Genomic DNA, 22842 nt, shown 5'->3' with positions numbered 1-22842 from the left:
AGTTAAGTTCTGAGTTAAATGCTAATATCCATAAAGACCCAAAGTATTAATTCGGCAGTCTTTGGGTAGAAGGGTGACACAAAAGGTACACTTTCTGGACAAGCATGACAGTGGTTACAGGGATTAAGAGCCCCCATTCACACCTAATACGATAAGCCTTGTTAGTCTGTTGTTCGGTGGTCTGATGAAGTTCCCTACCAAGGCATGTACAACACTTCTATAAAAATTAGGGTCAATGTCAACTCCATACTGATAAGTGAAAGTGAATGAATTCAATTTTAATTACACATCATGAATTTACAAGGTGTCCTTCCCCTTGAAAGTCTGTCTAAGTACACATCAATTTCAAATATATTTTTATGTATAAACCATAAAATGAAGTCACTGGTGGTGCTTCTTTAATATGTGCTCAACACACAGTCTTTCTGGACTGTACAGTACAGGAACAGAGTAAACTATTCTCATCTAAATATACGAATTCTATTATCTCCTTTTAGACATTATATTAGACAGTCTTACTTGTTGAAGGACATTCGACATCACCAAAACTGGTATTATATCTGCTGTAAATAGTCAGTTTTTTTTAGGATCTCCTCTGACTTTTCCTTTGACTGAAAGATTCAACATTGTGGGAACTCAATGTTAGCTTCTCACATACATACACACATCATAAATACATACTTGTTTTTTTCAATGTGAACTTAATCACAATAAAAAAAATGTGTCTCATTCATGTCACTCAGTGCATTTTCCACACACTATTGCTTTCTGAATTTCAAACTGTACAATTCGTCAGTGAGTGATCAACTCACTCTCCATGCAGTCCAACACAAGATGGCTGGCTCCATAAATACAAATTCTACATATCGTATACAGATGGCTGTTTCATTCAACTATAATCAGAAACAAGTTTCCTAACCAAACAATGTTACAATATCTTAATATTCAACTTTGATTACCAACCTTGCAATTTACAGTTTTCATTTATGTCGATTTTCACATTTTTTGTCAAAGTGATGTACAGATGTATAAGCAGAGTTACTACATACAAGTTTCACTTAATAACCAAAATTATGTGATTTGTAAAAATCCTCATCTATGACCCCAAACAATATATATATATATACACACAGGCAGGGTCACCTACCTTTGACACACATAACCCCCCCCCCCCCCCCAGCACACTTTGAATGTGATACAGATATAATGTTGTCACTATTTACAATTCAATATTGGAGTAAGTAACCATGCATGCTATAGTGTTCCCTCCAATAGATAATTAGAGAGCCCCCCCCCCCCCCCCCCCCCCCCCCCCGAGAATCATTCTGTATCATCACTGTACAATTCTAGCAACTGTTCAGCAACGAAGTGTGGAAGTAAACACTTACACACCATAGAATCTACTTACAGCCAATGGTCCCCTTAATTTGACAAAACACTGCTACAGAACCAATCCTAACACTAGTAAGTAGATATATCTTGTATACAACACTGGTAATTGAGCCTTTGGTTTCCTAAGATATCCGCAAACTAAATCAGACTCTAGTAGTGTTCTTTAATGTGGTAGATTACACAAGTGGGTGATAACAGTTCCTCTGTTGTGTGATTCTAATCACTCCGTGATCAAGATAGTGTAAACATTGGAAGTCCCAAAACAACACAAAAAGTTCACAAACACTATTAAAATCAACTAGTTTTCAGAGACACCTCCCTACTGAGACTATATAATTAAACCAACACCCATTCAATAGCTTATTACTGTTGTATCAACATGTTGCGACAGTAGTTTTAGTTTGTGTCTATCTAAGTATTAAAACAGACGGCTCAATTACCAGAGTAATAAATACAATGTAATGAGAGAAAGTTAGGACATCTCTCCTGGCATACCATTCAAAACTTGTCACACTTCATTCTGATACTAATCAAACCTATATACATACCCCAAAACCTTACAGCTATATCCAAACACACCCAAGCTGTAGGACGTGAAATAATCATTGTTGAGTTGTCCCTTGTCAAAAAGAACACTATAGAAACAGTACACAACTGTTCCCAGTGGTATCACCAACTACTGGCACTGAAAATATTCAAATCTACTAGAATTTCATAATTAAGTGTGCGTATATACAGTGCTAATATTTTAGTAAGATCAACTCTCTATATAAACAACATTATTACTTTTAAGTAACAATATACAATATTACTAAATATTACTAAAGTGTACATATGTACAGTGCTAATAAATATATAAGACTACATGTACACTACTCATATAACAAAAACTCGGCAGCTAGAATATGAATACCTGTTGAAAGTGAACAAGTAACCCTGTTAATATATGTACATGCTGCATGCGATTGAAACTATCAATATTCACATTTTATTTGTTTACTTTTTAATTTATCAAGACTTATGCTATCTCAGTAGATTTTAAATAGACAGCTCTACGTTGTAATCTAACAGATGGGCATTTTTGAAAAACTAAATAATGTATACGATAAGTACACTATAATTGTACATTTATTGCCTAGCTATGAGCTTACTGGTAGATGTCTTGTTACCCTGTGGGAAATAGTTGCTACACAGCAGTAGGAGGTGGTATTAGAGAGGTTTAGATGCGCGTATGTACGTGTGTTCTATACGTGTAGCGTCATAGTCACGTGATTCGAAGCAACTCAGGCGTTCTGTATCAAACGACGCTACGTCAAAATGGCGGTCTACACGTATCTGTAAATACGTGTTGAGTTTTTGTCGTTTTCTTCGATTAAAAGGCGTATTTTTTATATCAAAGTTCGGAAGCGTAACGTTAAACTAATTGTTTGGTTTTTAGTTTGGGTAGTTGCAGAAAAAATGGGAAAACTACGGACAAATTTAGAAAACAAAGACGTGTCTGGCCTTCTGGAAAGAAGATGTCAACGCGCGCGTTCACTTTCCACTGTTTTTCACGTTTGTGTTTAGAACGCATAACTAAACACAATTTTGTACGCGTCACTACTTGTACGCCTGCACTATCATGCTCCCGTAGGCGTACGCGTTCGAACGTGTATCTAAACCTCTCTAATATGATGTCTATGAGTGCCTGAATTAGGCCAGGCAGGCAGTAATCAGTCACATTCTGTTCTCTGGCAAGTACTCTTTCCAGAGGCAAAGCAAGTCACTGTTAGAACTCTGGTGCTACTGCAATGGTGCCCTAGGGAAACTATAATGTGACTATATGCAAATTGAGGTCACTATGGGTCAATAATCCATACCATGTGATATGGTCTAAACCAATCACTGGAGGCTGTATGAAAACAATGTGTCAATGGATATATTTCACCTTGAGAAGGAAATCTTTTGACATGATAATTATGTATTTATCTTTGGATGGATGAAATAAGAGTGAAAAGTGATATTATATGAATGATTAAGTGTAAAATGAACATTGTATTAGGAATGGATGTGAATTCAGATATCCAGGGTGCAATGCAAATGATTGGTTATTGACTTGTGATGGACTGGTCAGAACAGGCAACCAGAAATGTCAGTCACCAAAAATACACCTCTCTCTTTTTGTTGCTCATTGATCCTCACTCACATGCTCATTCATTCACTCACTCACTCACTCACTCACTCACTCACTCACTCACTCACTCACTCACTCACTCACTCACTCACTCACTCACTCACTCACTCACTCACTCACTCACTCACTCACTCACTCACTCACTCACTGACTCACTCACTCACTCACTCACTCACTCACTCACTCACTCACTCACTCTCATTCACTCACTCACTCATGCATGCATGCATGCACGCACGCACTCACTCACTCACTCACCCGCCCGCCCACCCTCTAATAATGGCCCTTCCAGACTTGAGGTAGTATTGGTGGCCTTGTCTCTGACCAGTCAGTATTACAAGCAATAACAATAAAACACTATGTTGTGATCCAAACAAACAACTAATGAATGAGTACATCTAATATCACTTCTCGACATGTCAATTTATTTTTGGTACTGACAAAATTTTCATCATTTTTAACTCTTCAAATTTGATAATATGATTGCAGGTAAATGTTGCTGTAATGGAAACTGACACATGAAAGGATAATTATGCAAGTTTTTTATATGGCAATTTGATTGGACCAATCATTTGTGATTTTGAAATTTTGTACCCTGATGCCATTAATAAAATGTAAATGAGAAATGTAAAATAACATTAAGTATTACTATATTATGATTATAGTTGCTATGTTCATCCAGTTCCTTCCTTGAATTTCAATTTGATGCTCTGCAGCATTTTTCTAAAATAAGTGCAAAATTTGTGTCATTAGGAATATTTGGGGTTCATTTATTTTGAATAGAACTGGTAGTCTGGAAAAAAGTACTAACTTACAGGTATTTTGTTGTCATTCAACTGAACAATCTAAGTACATTTTATAGAAACAAATCTAATGGCAAGTGAATGGTGACTTGAAAAAGGCTGTAAAGTATTTTGTAACTCATTCAATCTTGCTATCGTGTAGTACATGCAGTTTCGTATTGGTTTCTGTGTGGTTGTATCTAACAGCCAGTGAACGGTAACTTTAAATGGGCTGTAAAATGTTTTGAACATTTGTTGTGTATAGAGAAATATTCTAAAATTGTTAGTAGAATATTATAAGAAAGCTGAAGAAAGAAAGAAGTGGTAAGGAATCAAAGAAAGCAAAAGAAACGACAAAACAAATGTTTTACCGCCAAGTCATTTTAATGATATTAACATAAGAAATTAACAAATATTATGAAAGAAAAAGTGTTAGTATAATGAGCGAAATGAAAAATACAGAAGAGTGAGGTAAATGTGAATCCACGGATACTTATGATGTTAGTACAAAGAGTATCTAGACTGTAAGATACATCATGTCACTCTGCTCTCACTGACCTACTATGAAAGGGGTTGGCTGATGTGTGAGGGCGCCCTGTCATGACATACGTACCTTAGACTATAACTTGATGAAAATAATGTTATAGCAGCCACAACCATGAGTTCATGATTATAATTGTTTAGAGGTGAGAAGATTTACGTCAAGGCTAGATTATGACATCATCATGATTAGCTAGTGTCATGACAATGATGTTATGAATTGAATGCATGATGTCATCACACGACTAATGATGTCATAATAACAATCATTGCATCATTAATATCATAAGAATCATGTCATGATTAGAATCATGATGTCAGTACATTTGTATATGAATTGAGATGACATAGTTAGAATCATGATGTCATGATTGTAGCCGTGATGTCATGAGTGGAATTATGATGTCACAATTATAATAATGTCATGATTGAAATTATGATGTTTATGATTGAAATGATGTCATGATTGAAATGATGTCATGATTGTAACTGTTATGTCATGATCAAAATTATGATGTCAAGACTATAATTATGATGTCATTATGTGATGATAGCCATGTCATGACCAGGAATCATGCCAGAAAGAGAATGGTAATGTGCTGACAAATACAAAATGTATCATTGATGTCATAAGATTCAGGACAAAAATCATGACATCATAATGAGATTCATGACATCATAAAATATGTTTCTTGTAAATTTATGTTGTCATAATTGTACAATGTCCAATTATTGGTATTTTAACAATTTTCAGTGAATATATTTTTGGCTGTCTGATCAAAAAAATAATACTCCAGTTGCAGCAAGTGCAGCTTGAATAACTACACTGGAATAATTTTTCTTGCATAAGATGATTGGCTTGTAATCTAGATGATTCTGTACTTATCACGGTTTGTGTAGCAGTACGAAATAGTATTGATACATATTCATGGTGGTAGGGCGATCCGATTATAATAAGTATTCAGTTATTTGTAGACCAAAATATCACTTTATGGATTAATAATGAAACTGTAACCTTAACACATAAACCTTTCTGTTGATCCAACTTTATCTTCTAATATTTAGGTTTCTACTTTTTTTGTCTTAAAACTATATATCTGTAATTCTTAAGCATGATACACAAAAACACCTGCAAACATGAAAAAAAAAACTTTTACGTAATAAGTATCTATATCAACATGATATTAAGTCTCAAATTTTTAAAACATAATACTACTTGCTAGATAAATTAAGTATTTATTAAATTTGTGATAGATGCATTCTCCAGAAATTAATAATTTTCTGTTTCAAAATTTTAAGTAACTGAAATGATTCTAAATGGAATGACTAAATCTGAGTATTATTTCAAATAATTTAATTCTTATGCTTTGATATGTACAGCACTAATCTGTAATCAGTTTTTAAAACATTCTATTTTCTCTGTAAAGTAATAATTATTAATTTGTCAATTTCTTTATATACTGCCTTAACTTCATTATATGACACCTTATCGATATATTTGGCTTATTTTAACCCCATCCCCCCACCCTCAAACCCATCACAACATATATCAATAACTTTATATTATATTTTTTTTCATAATTTTTCATATATATACACATAATTAGGATATCAGGATAGAGTGTACCTTTTTATGGCAGATGCAAAAACGAATCTACCATAAAAGGGTGCGTTTGACCACTTTTTGAAATCCACAATACTTCATTCAAAGTAAAATATTGGAGACTGCATTGAAAACACTTCAATTTGAAAATTTCTGAGTAACTAATTTTTTAGACGTCACAATCTGCATGTACATTTCATGTAACATCTTTTATATGCAGATTTCAAATGTACCATTTCGCATTTCACAATATGTCAATTTCTTTTAGATATTGACACTTTGCATGTACAGTTCATATTATTTTGTGTTACATTCTTTAAATATATATATATATTTGTGTGTACATTTCACTACCTTGCTAAACTCCATGCTGAGCACACTCAATTCACAATATCTTCAGCACGATTTGAAATCACTTGTATGTGGAATTCATATCATTTTTGTTTATCACCGTTTAAAAAAAAAAAATTTCTGCCTATATTGAATTATTTTGCTTATGGTATTGTAATCTGTTCATTCCATCTTACTCATCATGACTAAACAACTCATCTGACAAAGCATGCCATCTTTCAAATCTTTTGTCGGGATTTTTCAGAGTTTCAAACCAATGCTTCAATCTGTCACCTTTTGCCTGGATACCCAGTTGCAGACCACCTGAAAATAAAATAAAATAAAAATAAATCTACGATTTCACATAGATATCATACAATGTGAGAATCCAAAAAATATGTTGATTTCTTATCCTTGACCAAAGTTGGGATGTACTGTAGAGAGTGTATGCACCTTTTTTGACATTTTTCACAGCGAAATTTTTAGTTACACTATACAATGCATGAGTGACAATTTTCGAGGAAAACTATCCATTTGGATAAACATTTCTTTCTTGACACTAAATTTTGGTCTGTCAAAATATCTTCACAGCAGTGCACTGTTCACACATTGACATCCAACCTGAGAAGATCCTAGTTTCTACCAAAGGTAAGTCAGTTTTGTATTTTTTCATGTAAGATGGTAAAAGGTTTTAAAGTACAGCATGTACAAACAAAAGTACAGAATAATATTCCAAAGTTTGGTTATTGGAAAAAGAAGAGAATTGTACACTTTGACCACTAGGGGTGCTATTCAGAAGCACCTTTCTAATTGAAAGTTGTATACTGTTGTATACTCTATAAATACAAATTAGTTTTTGTTGTATTTTATGGCAAAAGTCAATGGCATATTCAATCAGTTTACACAAACACTTTTGCTTATCTTATTTAGGATGGTGTCATTTTCAGATCCTCACAGAGTTTTTTAGATACATTTTTAGACATTCTACATACTGCAATGTTATTACATCTATGACCATGACCTATGGATGCTCTAAAACGAGGTTTCTTTCGAGAATGGCTGAAAAGCAGGAATCCAAAATATACTAGATTCCAGGAGACTTCCTGTAGAATCTACAGAATCTAACATATGTTACACTTACCAATGTAATCATTGGATTTACCAAGATCTTTATCCCAAACTGTCACTTCAAGCGTCTTTTTGGCTAAGTCACTTAATCTTACATCATAACTAAATTCCTGTTAAAAAAATACAACATTTGGTCAAATTAGTCACTAATCACATTTGGACAATTTATTTGTCATTTAGTAATACTGGAAACCTAGATATTTTCGCTTCTACAAAATTTTACAATTTTACAGTCTTCAGCAAAGTTCTCCAACACTAATTTCCAGACTGGTACATTGTGTTCATGTACAAGAAGGCATTTAAGTCACTGCCTTCTTTTGCGTTTTTGTTTTCCAGTGAAAATAAGTCTTTAGCGAAAATTTCCAGGTTTGTAGTAATATGTTCTTGTCCAACGATCAAGAGCGTTTATTACTTACGAGTAACGTATCACCTGTTCAGGTCAACAGACTTTTGTCAAACTGCCACCTAGCGGTAAAGCCAGCAAATAGACACTTTGACAAAACCTGTCGACCTGAACTGGCGAAATGTTGCGAAATGGTCATTGGTACAAGAACATATTATTACTATGTTTTACCGACCTGATGAACGTGTTTAAGGATATTGACATGTAGTCTAGAGAAAAAAACTTATCTAAAGAGTTCTATATCTGTGCAAATAACGTGGTCAGAGTAACGGACTATTCAACATTATCAACACATATTCCAGCTTTCATCTCTACATTACTATAGTATATACTGATATAGCCTTTACAATGAGAATGAGTCATAGCTTGAAACATCTGAAATAACTTGTTTTTTCAAGAACTGAAATACTACCATATTACTTCCTATACTTGTTTGTTTTATGGTTGAATTTGCCCGATAAATACCAGAGACCAGTATTAGTAATATTATTGATAATAAAAAAATATATATCCAGGGCATAGCTCAAATAAGTGTTACAGTACTAAAGTAAATGAAACTATTCTTTCCATTGAAGCCCTCATGCATCTCTACATTAACAATTATACAGTACTAAAAGTAAATAAAATTGAACTCAATACACTAAGTGAAAAGGTAGACAAAAGGAAAAGCTACACAATTTGAAGTAAAGTCACAAACGAAAAGTGAACTGACAGACAAGCATAGAACAGTAAAATGCAATCTACGATATGTAACATCAAAGGAACAAGGCAATTGAAAACACAGGAGACGACTTAAGGTGAAAAGGCACAACTCATCTGTCAGTAAATGTGTGTATACCCTTTAGAATGGTTTATCACTACTTATAAAACACAACATGATATAATATCATTGATGTATAACACTTACTTCATTGTACTCTGGGTTCAGTGTCTTCTTCTTAGTCACTGTTTTAAACTTGGTTTTCTTTCCTTGGTCTGGTTTCAGATAACTAGCAAACAGAACAAAAATAATTTAACATACCAAGGTGTATAATTTTTATCATAGAGTCCAGATCAACATCAAGTTATTGGCCTTTGACACCGACACACAGACACACATACAGACTGACACAGACACAGACACAGACACAGACACAGACACAGACACACACACACACACACACACACACACACACACACACACACACACACACACACACACACACACACACTTGTGAAAGTACAAGTGCAGAGAACACTGCAAGCACTTCTGCAGACTCCCAAGTACACCCCACTTGGACTTGCATAATTGTCGTGGCATTCTGTCATGTAATTCTTAACAATAGATCTATACTTACACTTTGACATATGGATCTGAGTATCCATTGGTATCCATGGCAGCCAGTCCAGCACACCTGATGATGCCCACTGTCAACTGTTGGGTTCGACTCCAATATTTCAAGTACATCAAAATTTTACCTCTATCATTGGAGCCTAACTCATCATCTTTCTCAAGCTGAAAATAAATAACAACATTTGAAAGATGATTGAAAACTTATTAGTAAATTTCTAAACTACACATTTAAGTTGTGCACGTTCAAACAGAAAATATGATATTTATACATCATGACAAAACACACGTCTATGTCAATTGTTTTTCCAGTCGTCAAAATATGACTCAAAACATTCAAAGTTGCCATAAATCTTTACAATTTTTCATGAATTATGCTTTCACATGAATATTATTAGTCCCCAATATTTTTCATTATTCAGCCACAAAGTACTTGTGTGACTTAAGGTGTTTGTAGGGCGTCAATGCAATTGCTGAACTTCATTTCGCACTTCTAACCAAATTTCTTACGTAGTTTATGATCTCTATCAAAAAATTCCTACTATGTAATCAACTGTTCTAACAATGTAAGAAGACAATTGTAATGGTATAGAAGACATGCATCCACATTAACATTATACTGGAATGAAGTTCTATTCAAGTATTTTCACTTGATTACAAAAGCTTATAAACTCAGCATGTGTCACTTTAAACTTGGGTTGATCAGGTTATTGGAAACACACTAATATTTCATTTGGCTAAACAAAAAACTTACTGGTAAGGGTTTCTCAAGATAAACATTGAAATTCTTAGTTTGATGGGGTGTTAACTTCTTCAATGGTAATCTGTGTTCTCCTATGAAGTCGTTGTGACCAAATTTATCTTCATCCAACACAGAGAGTCTGTACAGCGCAATAAAAAAAAAAGAAACAAATATTAAAACCATCATACTGGAAAGAAATAACTTCTATCTAGAACCGACAGTCTATCACTGAATATTGAGCCTATATTACTAGGGTAGGCTGAAAAACAATGTCACCATTTTTGAAACAAATGAAAATTGAAAAATAAATTTGAAAGCAAAGTGACACACAAAGTATTTAACTTTTTACATATCAAGTAATGCTTCATGGTTTAAATTTGTTTGTGCTGGGATTGCTTCTAGCATCGTCGCAAACCACAGCCTCTTTTACGACACCATCCAAAATTGCGCCATCAATTATTTCGCAGTGTCGTGGAAGAAATAACTGCTCTGGTTTGCGAGAATGGCTTCCAAGGACTTTCTTTTCATGCATACATATACAGAATCACACATCATTCTTAGAGTTCCGTTCAGGTTTTGGGACTATGTGACAGGGCTATGTTGCACGCTCTACATCATGTCGCTGTTGAACTGTCAAGGCTTTCCCAGTCAGTCCACAGGCTATCCTGAAGTCACCCAGACCCAGAAAACATAGAAGCTGTGGTCTCCGTGTGAGTAATCATCCCTGACTTTTTGAGTAGTCCCCCCAAATTCGTATTCATCTTGTGAGTGAGACACAGCTGAGTGATACAGCCTACCCATCGAGTCTGTAGAACATTCACCCTGGGTTTGGGTCAGTCACAGAAAATGAAAACAGTGGAATTCAAACCCATGACCGCAATCCTGAGTGCTAACCACTATGTCTCATATAATGCTTCATGATTTAAATTCTTTGCAAGGACGTACTAAAAAAAATAGCTGGTGACACAACATTTTTCTTTACAAGGTCTCCTATATTAGTTAAAGAAGTGTTTGAGTTCGACACAATCTAAGAAATTGAAAATTGTTTCCAAATCATCATGTGTACTTTTGAGTAAAACAAACTTTTACATAAATATCTCCCGGTATAACCTTTAAAAACAATTCTAGTGTAACACAGCAAATTAACTGTATTACTCTAAGTTAACTATGTAAAAAGTGATGTTGAAATTACCTGATTCTGGAAGGACTGTCAGTACATTCAACCATAGACCTACACATGTGTAGGGTCTATGGTTGAACCCCCTACAACTCTACACTGCATTCAGTCTCTACTCACCACGACTGAAATAGAGTCTAAACTGTCTGTTCACCTATATATGGGTACTCACACAAAGCATAGACTCTCCACCGTGGAGGGTCTATGCACAAAGACAGGAAATAAGGCTACGTACATTCCTTTGTCTTTAACTATTGATTTTGTTTATCCCATTCATTCATTTAGATCATCTTTGCGTCCTCTATTGTTTTATACTAGTCCTAGCTGACAGAGCTTTCACTTTATGGACTCTGATTCCTTTTGTGTTCCACTGTCTATTGATTGCACTTGAATGACAATGGAAAGGGGAAATGGGGATTCCTAGTAAATCAATATTTTGGGCAAAAATCAATGATTTCCACAAATCTGAAACTGTGCTCATATCCTTTTAGTTCAGAGAGTGGATGTGATTAACTTAATGAGGAGTACTTTCTGAATGAATCAATCAATGGCTGCATTCAGTTTCTATTTTCATTCACAGCCCCTTCCTTTTGAAATACTTCTGAATGCACGTATCTTGGAAGTTGTCTTTGCCTACTAGTAGGCAGGTGGAAAATAAAATATCCTGGCCAAAAGTTACCCATAGTCTATGTAAGTGAGACACAAATCTCAGCCAAGTATAATTAACAGCTGAGATCTATTCACTGGGTATGACAAACCCTGTAAATTCTTATTTCACTAACACAGGTATTAATTGGATCATGGAGGTATAAGGAGATACTGCCATGATTGGATCATTCCAAATGGTGAATGCTTGTTTGGGAGGCTCTACATAGTCCTACAATTCACAAATATATCATTAATATACTAGGAAAAACAAACTGAAGGTGTAACGAAATTTCATTGGATTTTTCCTTTAAAGCGATAATGGGTGCAATGTGGACTATTTGTTTCTCTATTTTTGTTCTTGTTTTCAAGATACTTTTACTTTTGCACATACTGAAGCATGTAAAATGACCTCATGTTCAGAGCCAAACAACCTTCCATAAATTTATAAAATGATTATTAAAGTTTTGACGACATCCCTTTTACAGTTTAAAAAAGGTGTAAACATTCAAACGGCATGCAAGAAAACATCAATGTTTGAGGTGTCATATATGTGTTATTGTGTAAATTAACAGTATCTTCACATGACGTGGCAAATCCTCAAAATACATCAAATACATCGTTAAAGCCACACAATATACTACTACTACTACACATTACATAAACCTACCATTTATATTACTACTTCATTTACAGAAACGACTTGCCAACAAAAGGAAAATGGGTGTGGTGCAGTGTGGGTGTGAGAAGAACTAGACCACCAACCTTACACCATGCACTAGCCAAGTTGAACAAAAAAATATGGAATATATACTATAGTATGACAACTTGTGTCTATATCACTGGTTCTGCTGTGTTCGAAATTATGAGTCTAAACGTTCTTAAATTGCCATTACTTTCCTTGATTTTACTTTTATGTTACTGGCACTGGTGTAATTATCTTATTCTCCAATATTTTTCTTCATTCAGTCGAAAATTACTCCTGACCTAAGGGTTGTCACTACAAGTCGCTAGACGAGTAGGGACAAAGGCCCCTTAGGTCACTCAAATTTTCCTTGGCTGAACAAAGAAAAATATTGGGAATAGCATCTAATGTCACATACCTTAGTGTTTTCCTCTGCAGATCATCTTCAGTTATTCCATAGTAAGTTAATGTTTCATGAAATTCTGGGTTCAGTGTTTTATGAACTGTTTTAGTTCTCAGTTTATTGGCCTACAGGGGAGGAAAGAAAAAGAAAAGGGTTTATTAATACTGAGACATTCTGGATATTTTATCATTTTCACTGATTTTTAGCAAGCAGTTTTGTTTCTAAGTGTATGGCCGGCAGCTGAAGAAAGTGAAGTTAAGGTTACAGAAATAAAGAATTTGTCATTTATATTTCTGTATTTTTTGAATAATATCACTCTGGTAATTGAGCCTTCAGTTTACTAAGGTAGGCGCAAACTAAATCTATTGTTCTTCAATGTGGTAGATTACACAAGTGGGTGACACCAGTCCCTCTGTTGTGCAAATCTAATCACCCTGTGGAAGTCCCAAAACAGTACACAGCATGTTCTTGGAACTCTGTCTATAAAACTCTGCAACATCTCCCTACTGAGACTATAAAGTTTGGTAAAATTGAACTCAATACACTAACATAACATTGACTGACATGTGGGCAATGATAGTGCTAACATACATAGTTCTACTTACTTTACTAGCACCTGGTAAAAGATGTAATTTAACATAGGGATCTGATAAGCCATTAGAATCCATAGCTTTTAAACCTCTGGCTTTGTGTAGAGTTACATGTAAAGCGTTATTTATACCATCATACAGTACTGCATATTCTATCGTACCTAGAGATACTGTGTGATACAAGGAAAACAAGAATGACATTACTCAGAACGTTACTTAATAGTAATTCTATTTACAAAGGGAATCTTCCGGCTGATATGATGTATGATTTTGTGTTTTTTTGTCACCAGTTATTTTCAACCAAAATTATTCTTTTCCCTGTAAGTACTGTCTTTTTAACTCCTAAGAAATGTAATGTATTAATCAGATAGCAATAGATGTAAATATTGTGAAAAAAGGTCACAATGTTGAAAGATATGTGATGAACAAACAGCACTAAATTATGAAGAATCTGTTCAGCATCAATGAGGAAAAAGTTTCTTGAGTGAGAGCGCCCTCATGAGGCAAAAACAAGAAAGCACGAATCCACAGGTGGTTGGTCTTTAGAAAGGCCCATGATTCATTGCTAGACTGTTTTTCTCATTCAAATTTCAATGCTAATCTGACATGGCCTCTTACTACACCAGTCCTGGGTCTCTTTTATTTGTATCAAATGGATTAATCCTCCGTTGCAATAATACATCAAAATTAATTTCACTGGAGACGAGATGAATTATTCATTGAGCAGTTCAACCATTCTTCATCATTAGGTGTTCAGTATGCAACTTATGGACATAGTAATAATAAGTCCATGTATCCCAACCAAGAGTTCTTACAACTTACGAGTAACTTTTCACCTGTTCAGATTGACAGGTTTTTTTAACTGTCTGTTTGCTGGTTTTACCGCAAGGCGACATAGTGGAATTAATGGACATATATTTTGTGCATGGGATAGTCATGAAATATATAACTTGTTGAAATATATGAATATCAGAAAACCCCATCAACTCACTTCCTTCTTCATCTGGACTTGATTCGAGGAACATTTCTTGTTGTCTTTCTTCAGGTGGTGTTACTTGTCTCTCTTCTTTGATTGGACTTTCCAGTGACTGTTGTGAATATCCTCTAAATCCGTGCTGAGTTTGACCGTTTGTATTATACGATGTAAACGCTCTATCGACGTCCTCCTCATCCTCCTCTTCAGTCCTGGCAGAAATTGTAGCCGAAGTGCTTGCCGCTGAACGCACTGAGCTGGTGCGACTGAGATCTGATTGTCAAAAAAAAAGTGAAAGATTCATGAAGTTCCAAATATTAACTGTAGTTTCTGCTAAAGTGCCAGGGACTTTTGAGGGTTTGTCTGCACCCTCATATCCTTGTCAGCACGGAGGAGGGTCTTGTGTCCAGTGATATGGGGGTGGGGGGTGGGGGGGGGGGTGGAAGGCGGAACAGGAGCATTTACTCCATAATCAATACATGGGCTTAGGGTACATAATGTGTGCACATTGATATAACAGAATGGCCTAAACAATAGTTTGTTAAAGTGAAATGTTTTCTGGAGTGAAGCATGTATTATGTAATGATATTAGAGTATGTGAATTGATGTTTGTCCTGACTGATTGTTTCACAGTTACAGTCTGTTATAGAGAAGTGTCTGTTACAGCAAAGCGTGTATTCTGGTAGAAATATACGTATGGGGGGGGGGGGGGGGGGGGGGGGCATGTATAAGTATTTCTTATACAACTGGTGACATTAGACTGTTGACAAACGTAACCTGTTACAAACAGGGAAAGTAAACAAATGAATTGGATTAATAACACTTCGTACAGCATGTTGGAACAGCAGAGAGTTGTATTACACACCATGGTTTGACAAGACCAGTTTTTTGACCTCTTTATGTGCACATGAAGTGCCACGGCAACTGGAAATTTGAAGATGAACTATTATGTAAAGTGGCCTTAGAACTGTTTTTATCAAACCATAGTGTGTAATACTAGTCTCTGTACTTCCAACATGCTGTGCCAAGTGTTATCAATCCAATTCATTTGTTTATGTTCACTGTTTGTAACAGGTTTCGTTCGTCCCCAGTCCAATGTCAGCAGTTGTAATAGAATGGTAAGTAAATATACAAGTATGCAAAGTCTGTTTCAGGGACATTTCAGTAGGCATTGTGTATTACAACTAAATCTTAGTACATTCACATTCAACTTGTTAGATCATAGGTCTACTGCTACTCATACATTTTAAGTTTTAGAAATGGCAATCATGGCTACATGTTCTACTTTACTCTCTACCAATGCAACTAAGTTAAAGTTAAATATCTTACTTTTTTAAAGTTATGTATAAATACTATAACATCTAGCAAAATGCAAGAATATCGTAACTACAATGTAAACTAAAGCAACTTTACTTTCATTCAACTAATACTAAACATTCCTATAATCATGCATACTCTACGATTATGTACATTGCTATCATACCGCCCGTTTCACGTTTCCATTCACTGGCTCTGTTTGACACAAATAATGCAGAAACCAAGAAGAAACTACAAATGCTACACTTTAAGATAACAAGATTGAATAAATACAGTTTCTTGCAACATTTTGTCTAAATGAAATGAACTAAAGTACCACCATGCAGACATCAAAACATTGGCACCAGCATGTCTGCATCTAGTTGCTGTTTATTTCATTTTGAGAAAAGTAGCAAGAACTTGCAATCTTGCTATCTTAAAGTATAGAATGTGCACCTCTATCATATTGGTTTTGTATCAAACAGAACCAGTGAACACTAACATGAAATGAGCAGTAACTACACTCTACAACTATACATATACAAATCAAGCCAGTGAACACTAACATGAAATGAGTAGTAACTACACACTACAACTATACATATACAAATCAATCTATTTGAATATTATGCTTTGTTTATTTCGCAAGGCTTTAGTTTGGCTAGCCTGATTGAATCCATATTACTGATAGAACATTGTCATTTTTGTTGTCATGGTTACTAACGGAAATAATATAACCCAGTAGATAGCATAAATTGACCAGTTAGTATATGAATAAATGTGTATGTAAAGAAAATCAAAGTTACAAATTTGAGAGGTTACAATATGTTCAAAAAGTTTGTTTTCTTTCAGAATAGTGTAAATTTTGATTCATACAGAATTTGATAATTTTAGCTTGATTATAGATCATAGACAAATGATAGTTGAATGCAAAGCAAGAATTTCACTGGGTTACGGTCAGTGTCTATGCAAAACAGATATCCAGACAGCAATCTTGATGTCTCAACATTGCCTTTGGATTCAGAATCTGTCTCAACATGATACTGGGGTACTTCGATTCAGAATCTATTTCTCAACATTGCATTTGGATTCAGAATCTGTCTCAACATGAAACTGGGGTACCTTGATTCAGAATCAATGTCTCAACATTGCTTTTGGATTCAGAATCTGTTTGACATGATACTGGGGTACTTTGATTCAGAATTGATGTCTCAACAGTGCATTTGGATTCAGAATCTGTCTCAACATGAAACTGGGGTACCTTGATTCAGAATCAATGTCTCAACATTGCTTTTGGATTCAGAATCTGTTTGAACATGATACTGGGGTATTTCGATTCAGAATCGATGTCCTAACATTGCATTTGGATTCAGAATCTGTCTCAACATGAAACTGGGGTACTTCGATTCAGAATCGATGTCTCAACATTGTATTTGGATTCAGAATCTGCATGCATCTAAACAAATTTCATCTAGCTGTAAGCAATCAGGTAAATATCCAAATGCAAGATTAGCAAAGTAGTTGCAATAAACGATCAACAAACTAAATTATTAGTAAAGTTATTTCAACAAATATACCATGCATTATACTGTTTAGTGTGATTATGCAAAATAAGAAATGAACATAGTTTTCATTTTTCTACATTTCATCATTAGTAATCATAAATTTGTAAAAGTGAAATGTGAATTATTTCAAGTCGAGACATACAGTGTCATGTTCAAATGTAATGAACATTTAAATTATCTGAAATAGACACATGACAAGTGAAATCATGAAATTAACGCTGAAATATAAAGACTTAACGGTACTTTATTACAACAAATAGATTAAATGTTACAATGAAATAAATACACATTTCTGGGGTCGATGAGGATATTACAGTGCAGTGCAGGAGGTAGGTGGCATGCGTGGAGTACACAAGAAATGGACGTGCATCACAGAAATGGACAAAAACTGCACAATATACGAGGAATATTGAGTTGAAAGAACGCCAACCTCCTGGACTTCGGCTATGATCACTGAGGCTGTCGGTTTCATCTTGAAGAGCGTCACCGTGACTACTTTCAGTGGCGCTTGTCCCGCCGCCACCATACCAACCCGTACTGCCAATACTAGTACGACTGTCGCCAATGTTGTTACCCCCATAGAGTGGATGTGAACCTGGTCGGCCCATGCTACCTACACTGACGCTGTCGCTCTCAGGAGCTGAGAGAAGAAGAATGCAGCAGGCAAAGCAAAGAGGAAGAATTAGAGATTTGGCTGGTTGTCACTGATTATTCCCCCTCTTACAACTAAAATGATGTTGGTTTGGTGTTTCACTCATGAAACTATGTTTTTGATACAAAGAGAAAGACACATTTCAACTCTTAACTAACAATAACAGAGACACAACAAACACTGCAGGATCTTATACCCAATCACACTGAACAGTGGTAAGCATTGCTATTCTTTCACAGTGCAATAAAAACAGGCTTCTAAGGAAAACATTACACATAGACTTGATGATTTTAATGGCTGCAATCGTTTATTTTCTAACTGATAATCAACATATCAACTTGACCACTTCTACATCCCCACTGAGCTTGGTACCTATGTAATTGTTTCTTTTGCATCAGAAGTTGTCTGAGTGTGTACAAAATGTCATGTTATATGAGTGAAACACAAAACCAACATCATTTTAACTGTATTATCAGACCATACATGTTTTGTATGTTGAAATCACAGTGGAAGACTGTAACTATGGTATATAAATAATCAGACAAAAAAATGCAATATGTGAAAATGTGACTTTGGCAAAAAATGGACCCATTTTCTTTTCATTGCTCCAATGCAGAAACACTAGAAAAACATAAATATGGTTTGAATATGATATTTCATATTCATTAATGTCATTCAAGTATTTAAGAATGTCATGCAAATAACGCCACTGTGATGCCAGCACTCACCATGTATTTCTCCCAATAGAGCAGATAGAGGACACAATCTTACAAAACTCCAAAAAAAAAAACACACCCAGAAACCTGCATGCTAAAACGCCTCCCTTGATAATGGTTGCTGCCTATCGTTTTTTTTATGAGGTAATAAATAATATGCAAATGAGCCAGGATAGTTTGGATGTACCATGTATAGAAATGGAAACCACCGAATAACAGATTCAGCTGTCCAATTTTATTTCTTGTTGTAGGATGCAAAAATCCTCATTTGTAGCACTACCCAGAGACTTTCACTTAATAGCCTCCTTCATTATACTTTTGAAATAGTACAAACCGAAACACAAATTGAAAACGTTGGTTGCAGCAGAGGAAGAAAAACTTAATCAGTTGGTGACCCCTTAACCTATCAATATTTATAGCTTACGTCAGAGTCTAGTATTCACGGAAATTACATTCATTAAATTTTGATCACATAAAAGTGTATCAGTAAAGAATAGCTGATTTAGAAGATGACAGATGTTATAGTCACTGACTGTCAATTTTTAACCCTTCCATCAATAACTAACTTTAATTCTTTCTTTCTTTTCACTTGTTCTTGTCTTATTCTATGTCATTTTGAAATTTCCATATCTTTTAGAAAACTGCTCCGTGCCAATTTACAAGTATATGAAAATCACCCTATTTTTTTTTTAGATATTGATTTATAATTTTCCATATCTTCTAAAAAGTGAGCCATTTAAAAAAAAAAAATTGAAAAATATGCGATTTCAATTTTCAGGAATTGTATGTAGATTTAGCATAAAAATAACCCATCATAGAGGAAATCACACAGAGAGTATTTCACGCTGCTTTGGCCAACCTGCACTGCATGTTAAAATTACCGATTTGGAATTTGACATGCTGAAGGCATGCAATGAATAACTGCTCAAGCCGTCCCTGAAATGTCAAAGTGTGATGAGCAACCATTTTTTGATCTCTCTGAAATTGAGTTACTTGTGTAACCTTTAGGGGTTTTTATAGGTAGACAGTAAATTTTGTCATGTTGCCTTGCTTCTCTTTGTGTTTGATGCACAGAAATTGATGACTTTGGCTATGAGGATGGAAAGATTGCTCTATGCTGGGGAGTAGTAGTAAAGTGATGTTAAATTGAAAAAACAGCTGATGTCTCGCTTAATTTAACGTATGTTTACGCATCATGCTTAGAATCACAATTTTTGTGGCAAATTGCACATAGAAAGAGGTAGAGAGAAGTACTCTGTTGGTAGATGCCGCATATGGAGACACAGTTTCTAATATCAAGTACTCCAAAAATTACATCTTTTCGCATATGTTGCCTGCACTTCAAAATTTTTAGACTGTTAGTAGAAGAGTGAGAAATCTATTAAGTTTTCAATTTCTTACATATTTTGCCATGATACTTTGCGAAGGACCTCCAAAATTGAGTTCAGATGATTTGGGTACTGAGTTAAAACAAAAATTAATGTCATTTAAAGTTGCACTAGCTGCAACTGGAATGTTTTTTGAAACTGTTTTGTAACATATACAACGAAAATCGTAAACCCTAAAACGAAACGTGACTTGGCTCGACAAAAATCTCACTAGCATTACTACAGTATTTTGTATGGCTATCTCTTTGATGTTATAAAATCTTCTCGTCTGGCTCTACACAAAACTTATATTTCCACATGTTATCGTCTGGCATGACAAGAACTGAATTACAATTGATAAATTTTAGTCAACTGACTGTCTCCAAAAAATAGCAAGGAAGTGCCAACCTTAGGTTTGCCAGGGGAGTATAAATTTAGCGATGATCTCCTAAGATAATGGTAGCTCATGCAAAGAAAGTGTAACAATATTTGTAATTTAAAGATGTTTGTCACACCAGATGGTAGACGAAACGCTGTTGGTTAGATTGTTGTCTCGTCGTCAATAATAAAATAATGATAATAAAATGAAAATGTTAAAATTGATTATATATTTCTCCCTCTCTATATCTGTAACTGGATTTCTAAGATCCATGGCAAACACACAGTACCATCTTCTGGTCAAAAATCTTTGCCCAGATCAACTTAAAGTTGCCATATTGATGAGAAGTGGGTATTCATTCTGGATTTTTAATTTATAAACAATTTTATCATGGCTTTCTACTTGAAAAAATCAAAGTGAAACAACATAGACCAAGTCTGTGTTTGTAACTCAATACATTGCAAAAAACTAGAAAATATGTAAAAAGTTTGTTATTGTACGTACAAGAACAAAGATTTTTTCACATTTATTAATCTCTTGCATTTATTGAGTTACAAACAAGGACTTGGCATATGTTGTTTCACATTGATTTTTCAAGTAGGATGCCATGATAAAATTGTTTTGTAAATTAAAAATACTGTAAATAAATACCCACTTCTCATCAATATGGATACTTTAAAATCCTAATATCAGCTCAACAAAGATCTCGAAGAAAAAAACACACACGATGAAACCATGTCATACCATATTGTAATAGTAGACAGAGTCAATATTAAACTCTACAAAATGTCTAACAACTGAAGGAAACCTTGTAAAGTAAAATGTCAACAGTTCAAGATCTTGAACATCTCTATCAATTTCAAACAAGTGTTTAATACCATCAATTTGATTTTCCCTATCCTAAGAAATTGGTTGAATCAGCTAATGAAAAACAGACAGTCGTGGAAGGGAAACTTCTAAATTAGTGCTTGAGTTACAGTTTCAATTAGGCAAAAATAAAATAATTTGCGTGTTTCTGATAACCGAACAATCGTAGATTAAGCCACCAACCTTTAACATTTTAAAAACATTTAAAACAAAAGAGATAAGAAATTCTTTATCTTCTCGACCTCCGTGCACATCTGTTTTCTTTCCCCAGTGATGTCTGCACATATTTCATCAAACTATCACAGAAAGGGTATTCTGACCGACATTTTGTTGGTTTTTGGGTCGAAGCAATATTTTTCAAAAATAAAAACAATTAAAATGGTAAAGACAAAATAAAATAAAATAAAATAAAATAAAATAAAACCCTGCCCTATCTACCATCTTTTCTGAGAGTCCATGTTATTGGAAACATACAATTTTTTTTCGCCTGAACAGGAAGCTGTCAGAATACTATCAGATTCAGTCAATTTAATTATATCTGTCCTCCTACACACACAGACAGACTAAGGAGAAGACATATGATTTATTCTGAAGTTTAGACTTATCACTTATCTCTGTACTATATCTGAACGTCTAATTCTCTACTTTCATTTTGTGACGTAAGAAATTAATCTACTTACCAGAGTCGTTTCGCTTTGTTTTCCGCTTACGTCCGATGCTGACCTCATCCTCGGAGCTGCTTGAGGATTCAGATTCGGTCTCACTGCCATAACCAGCTGAAAAATAAGAAAATGATTGATGAAAAATTGAATAAATTAAAAGTATCGTTCCTTTTTTAAAGTCAATGTTAGTGTTGGGGTAAAACTTACCAGAGTCCTTCACATATTTTAATGAGGTTATATTTACCAAAACTATGGTTGAAAGTACAAAAATGACAAAATTTTCTCTAGATTTACTCCTGTCTGTAACCAAGACTCTAAAACCTTAGCCAACAACCCTGAATGTGAAAAACAGTGTAAATTTTAACCAGATTTATTCCTTTCTGTAACCCAGGCTCTAAAAACTTTGCAGAAAGCCTGAATATGGAAAACAATATCAATTTTC

The 22842-nt window shown here is 34.6% G+C and overlaps 1 protein-coding gene across 1 annotated transcript in view; it reads right to left on the bottom strand.

Annotated features, from left to right (window-relative positions):
• Positions 1-7013: 7013 nt before the first annotated feature.
• The window catches only part of LOC144449705 (rabphilin-3A-like), a 60095-nt gene continuing 44266 nt past the window's right edge, over positions 7014-22842 (bottom strand). The window contains exons 6-15 of the mRNA XM_078140282.1: positions 22419-22514; positions 18188-18397; positions 14915-15169; positions 13939-14093; positions 13349-13458; positions 10436-10562; positions 9689-9846; positions 9259-9340; positions 7962-8058; positions 7014-7144 (exon numbers count right to left, since the gene is read on the bottom strand). Of these exons, the coding sequence (XP_077996408.1) occupies positions 7014-7144; positions 7962-8058; positions 9259-9340; positions 9689-9846; positions 10436-10562; positions 13349-13458; positions 13939-14093; positions 14915-15169; positions 18188-18397; positions 22419-22514 (1421 nt within the window). The remainder of the gene's footprint in view (positions 7145-7961; positions 8059-9258; positions 9341-9688; positions 9847-10435; positions 10563-13348; positions 13459-13938; positions 14094-14914; positions 15170-18187; positions 18398-22418; positions 22515-22842) is intronic.

This window comes from Glandiceps talaboti, chromosome 18 (genome assembly GCF_964340395.1).
Source record: "Glandiceps talaboti chromosome 18, keGlaTala1.1, whole genome shotgun sequence".
Taxonomy (NCBI): domain Eukaryota; kingdom Metazoa; phylum Hemichordata; class Enteropneusta; family Spengelidae; genus Glandiceps; species Glandiceps talaboti.
This window is presented reverse-complemented; position numbering and strand designations above follow the sequence as displayed.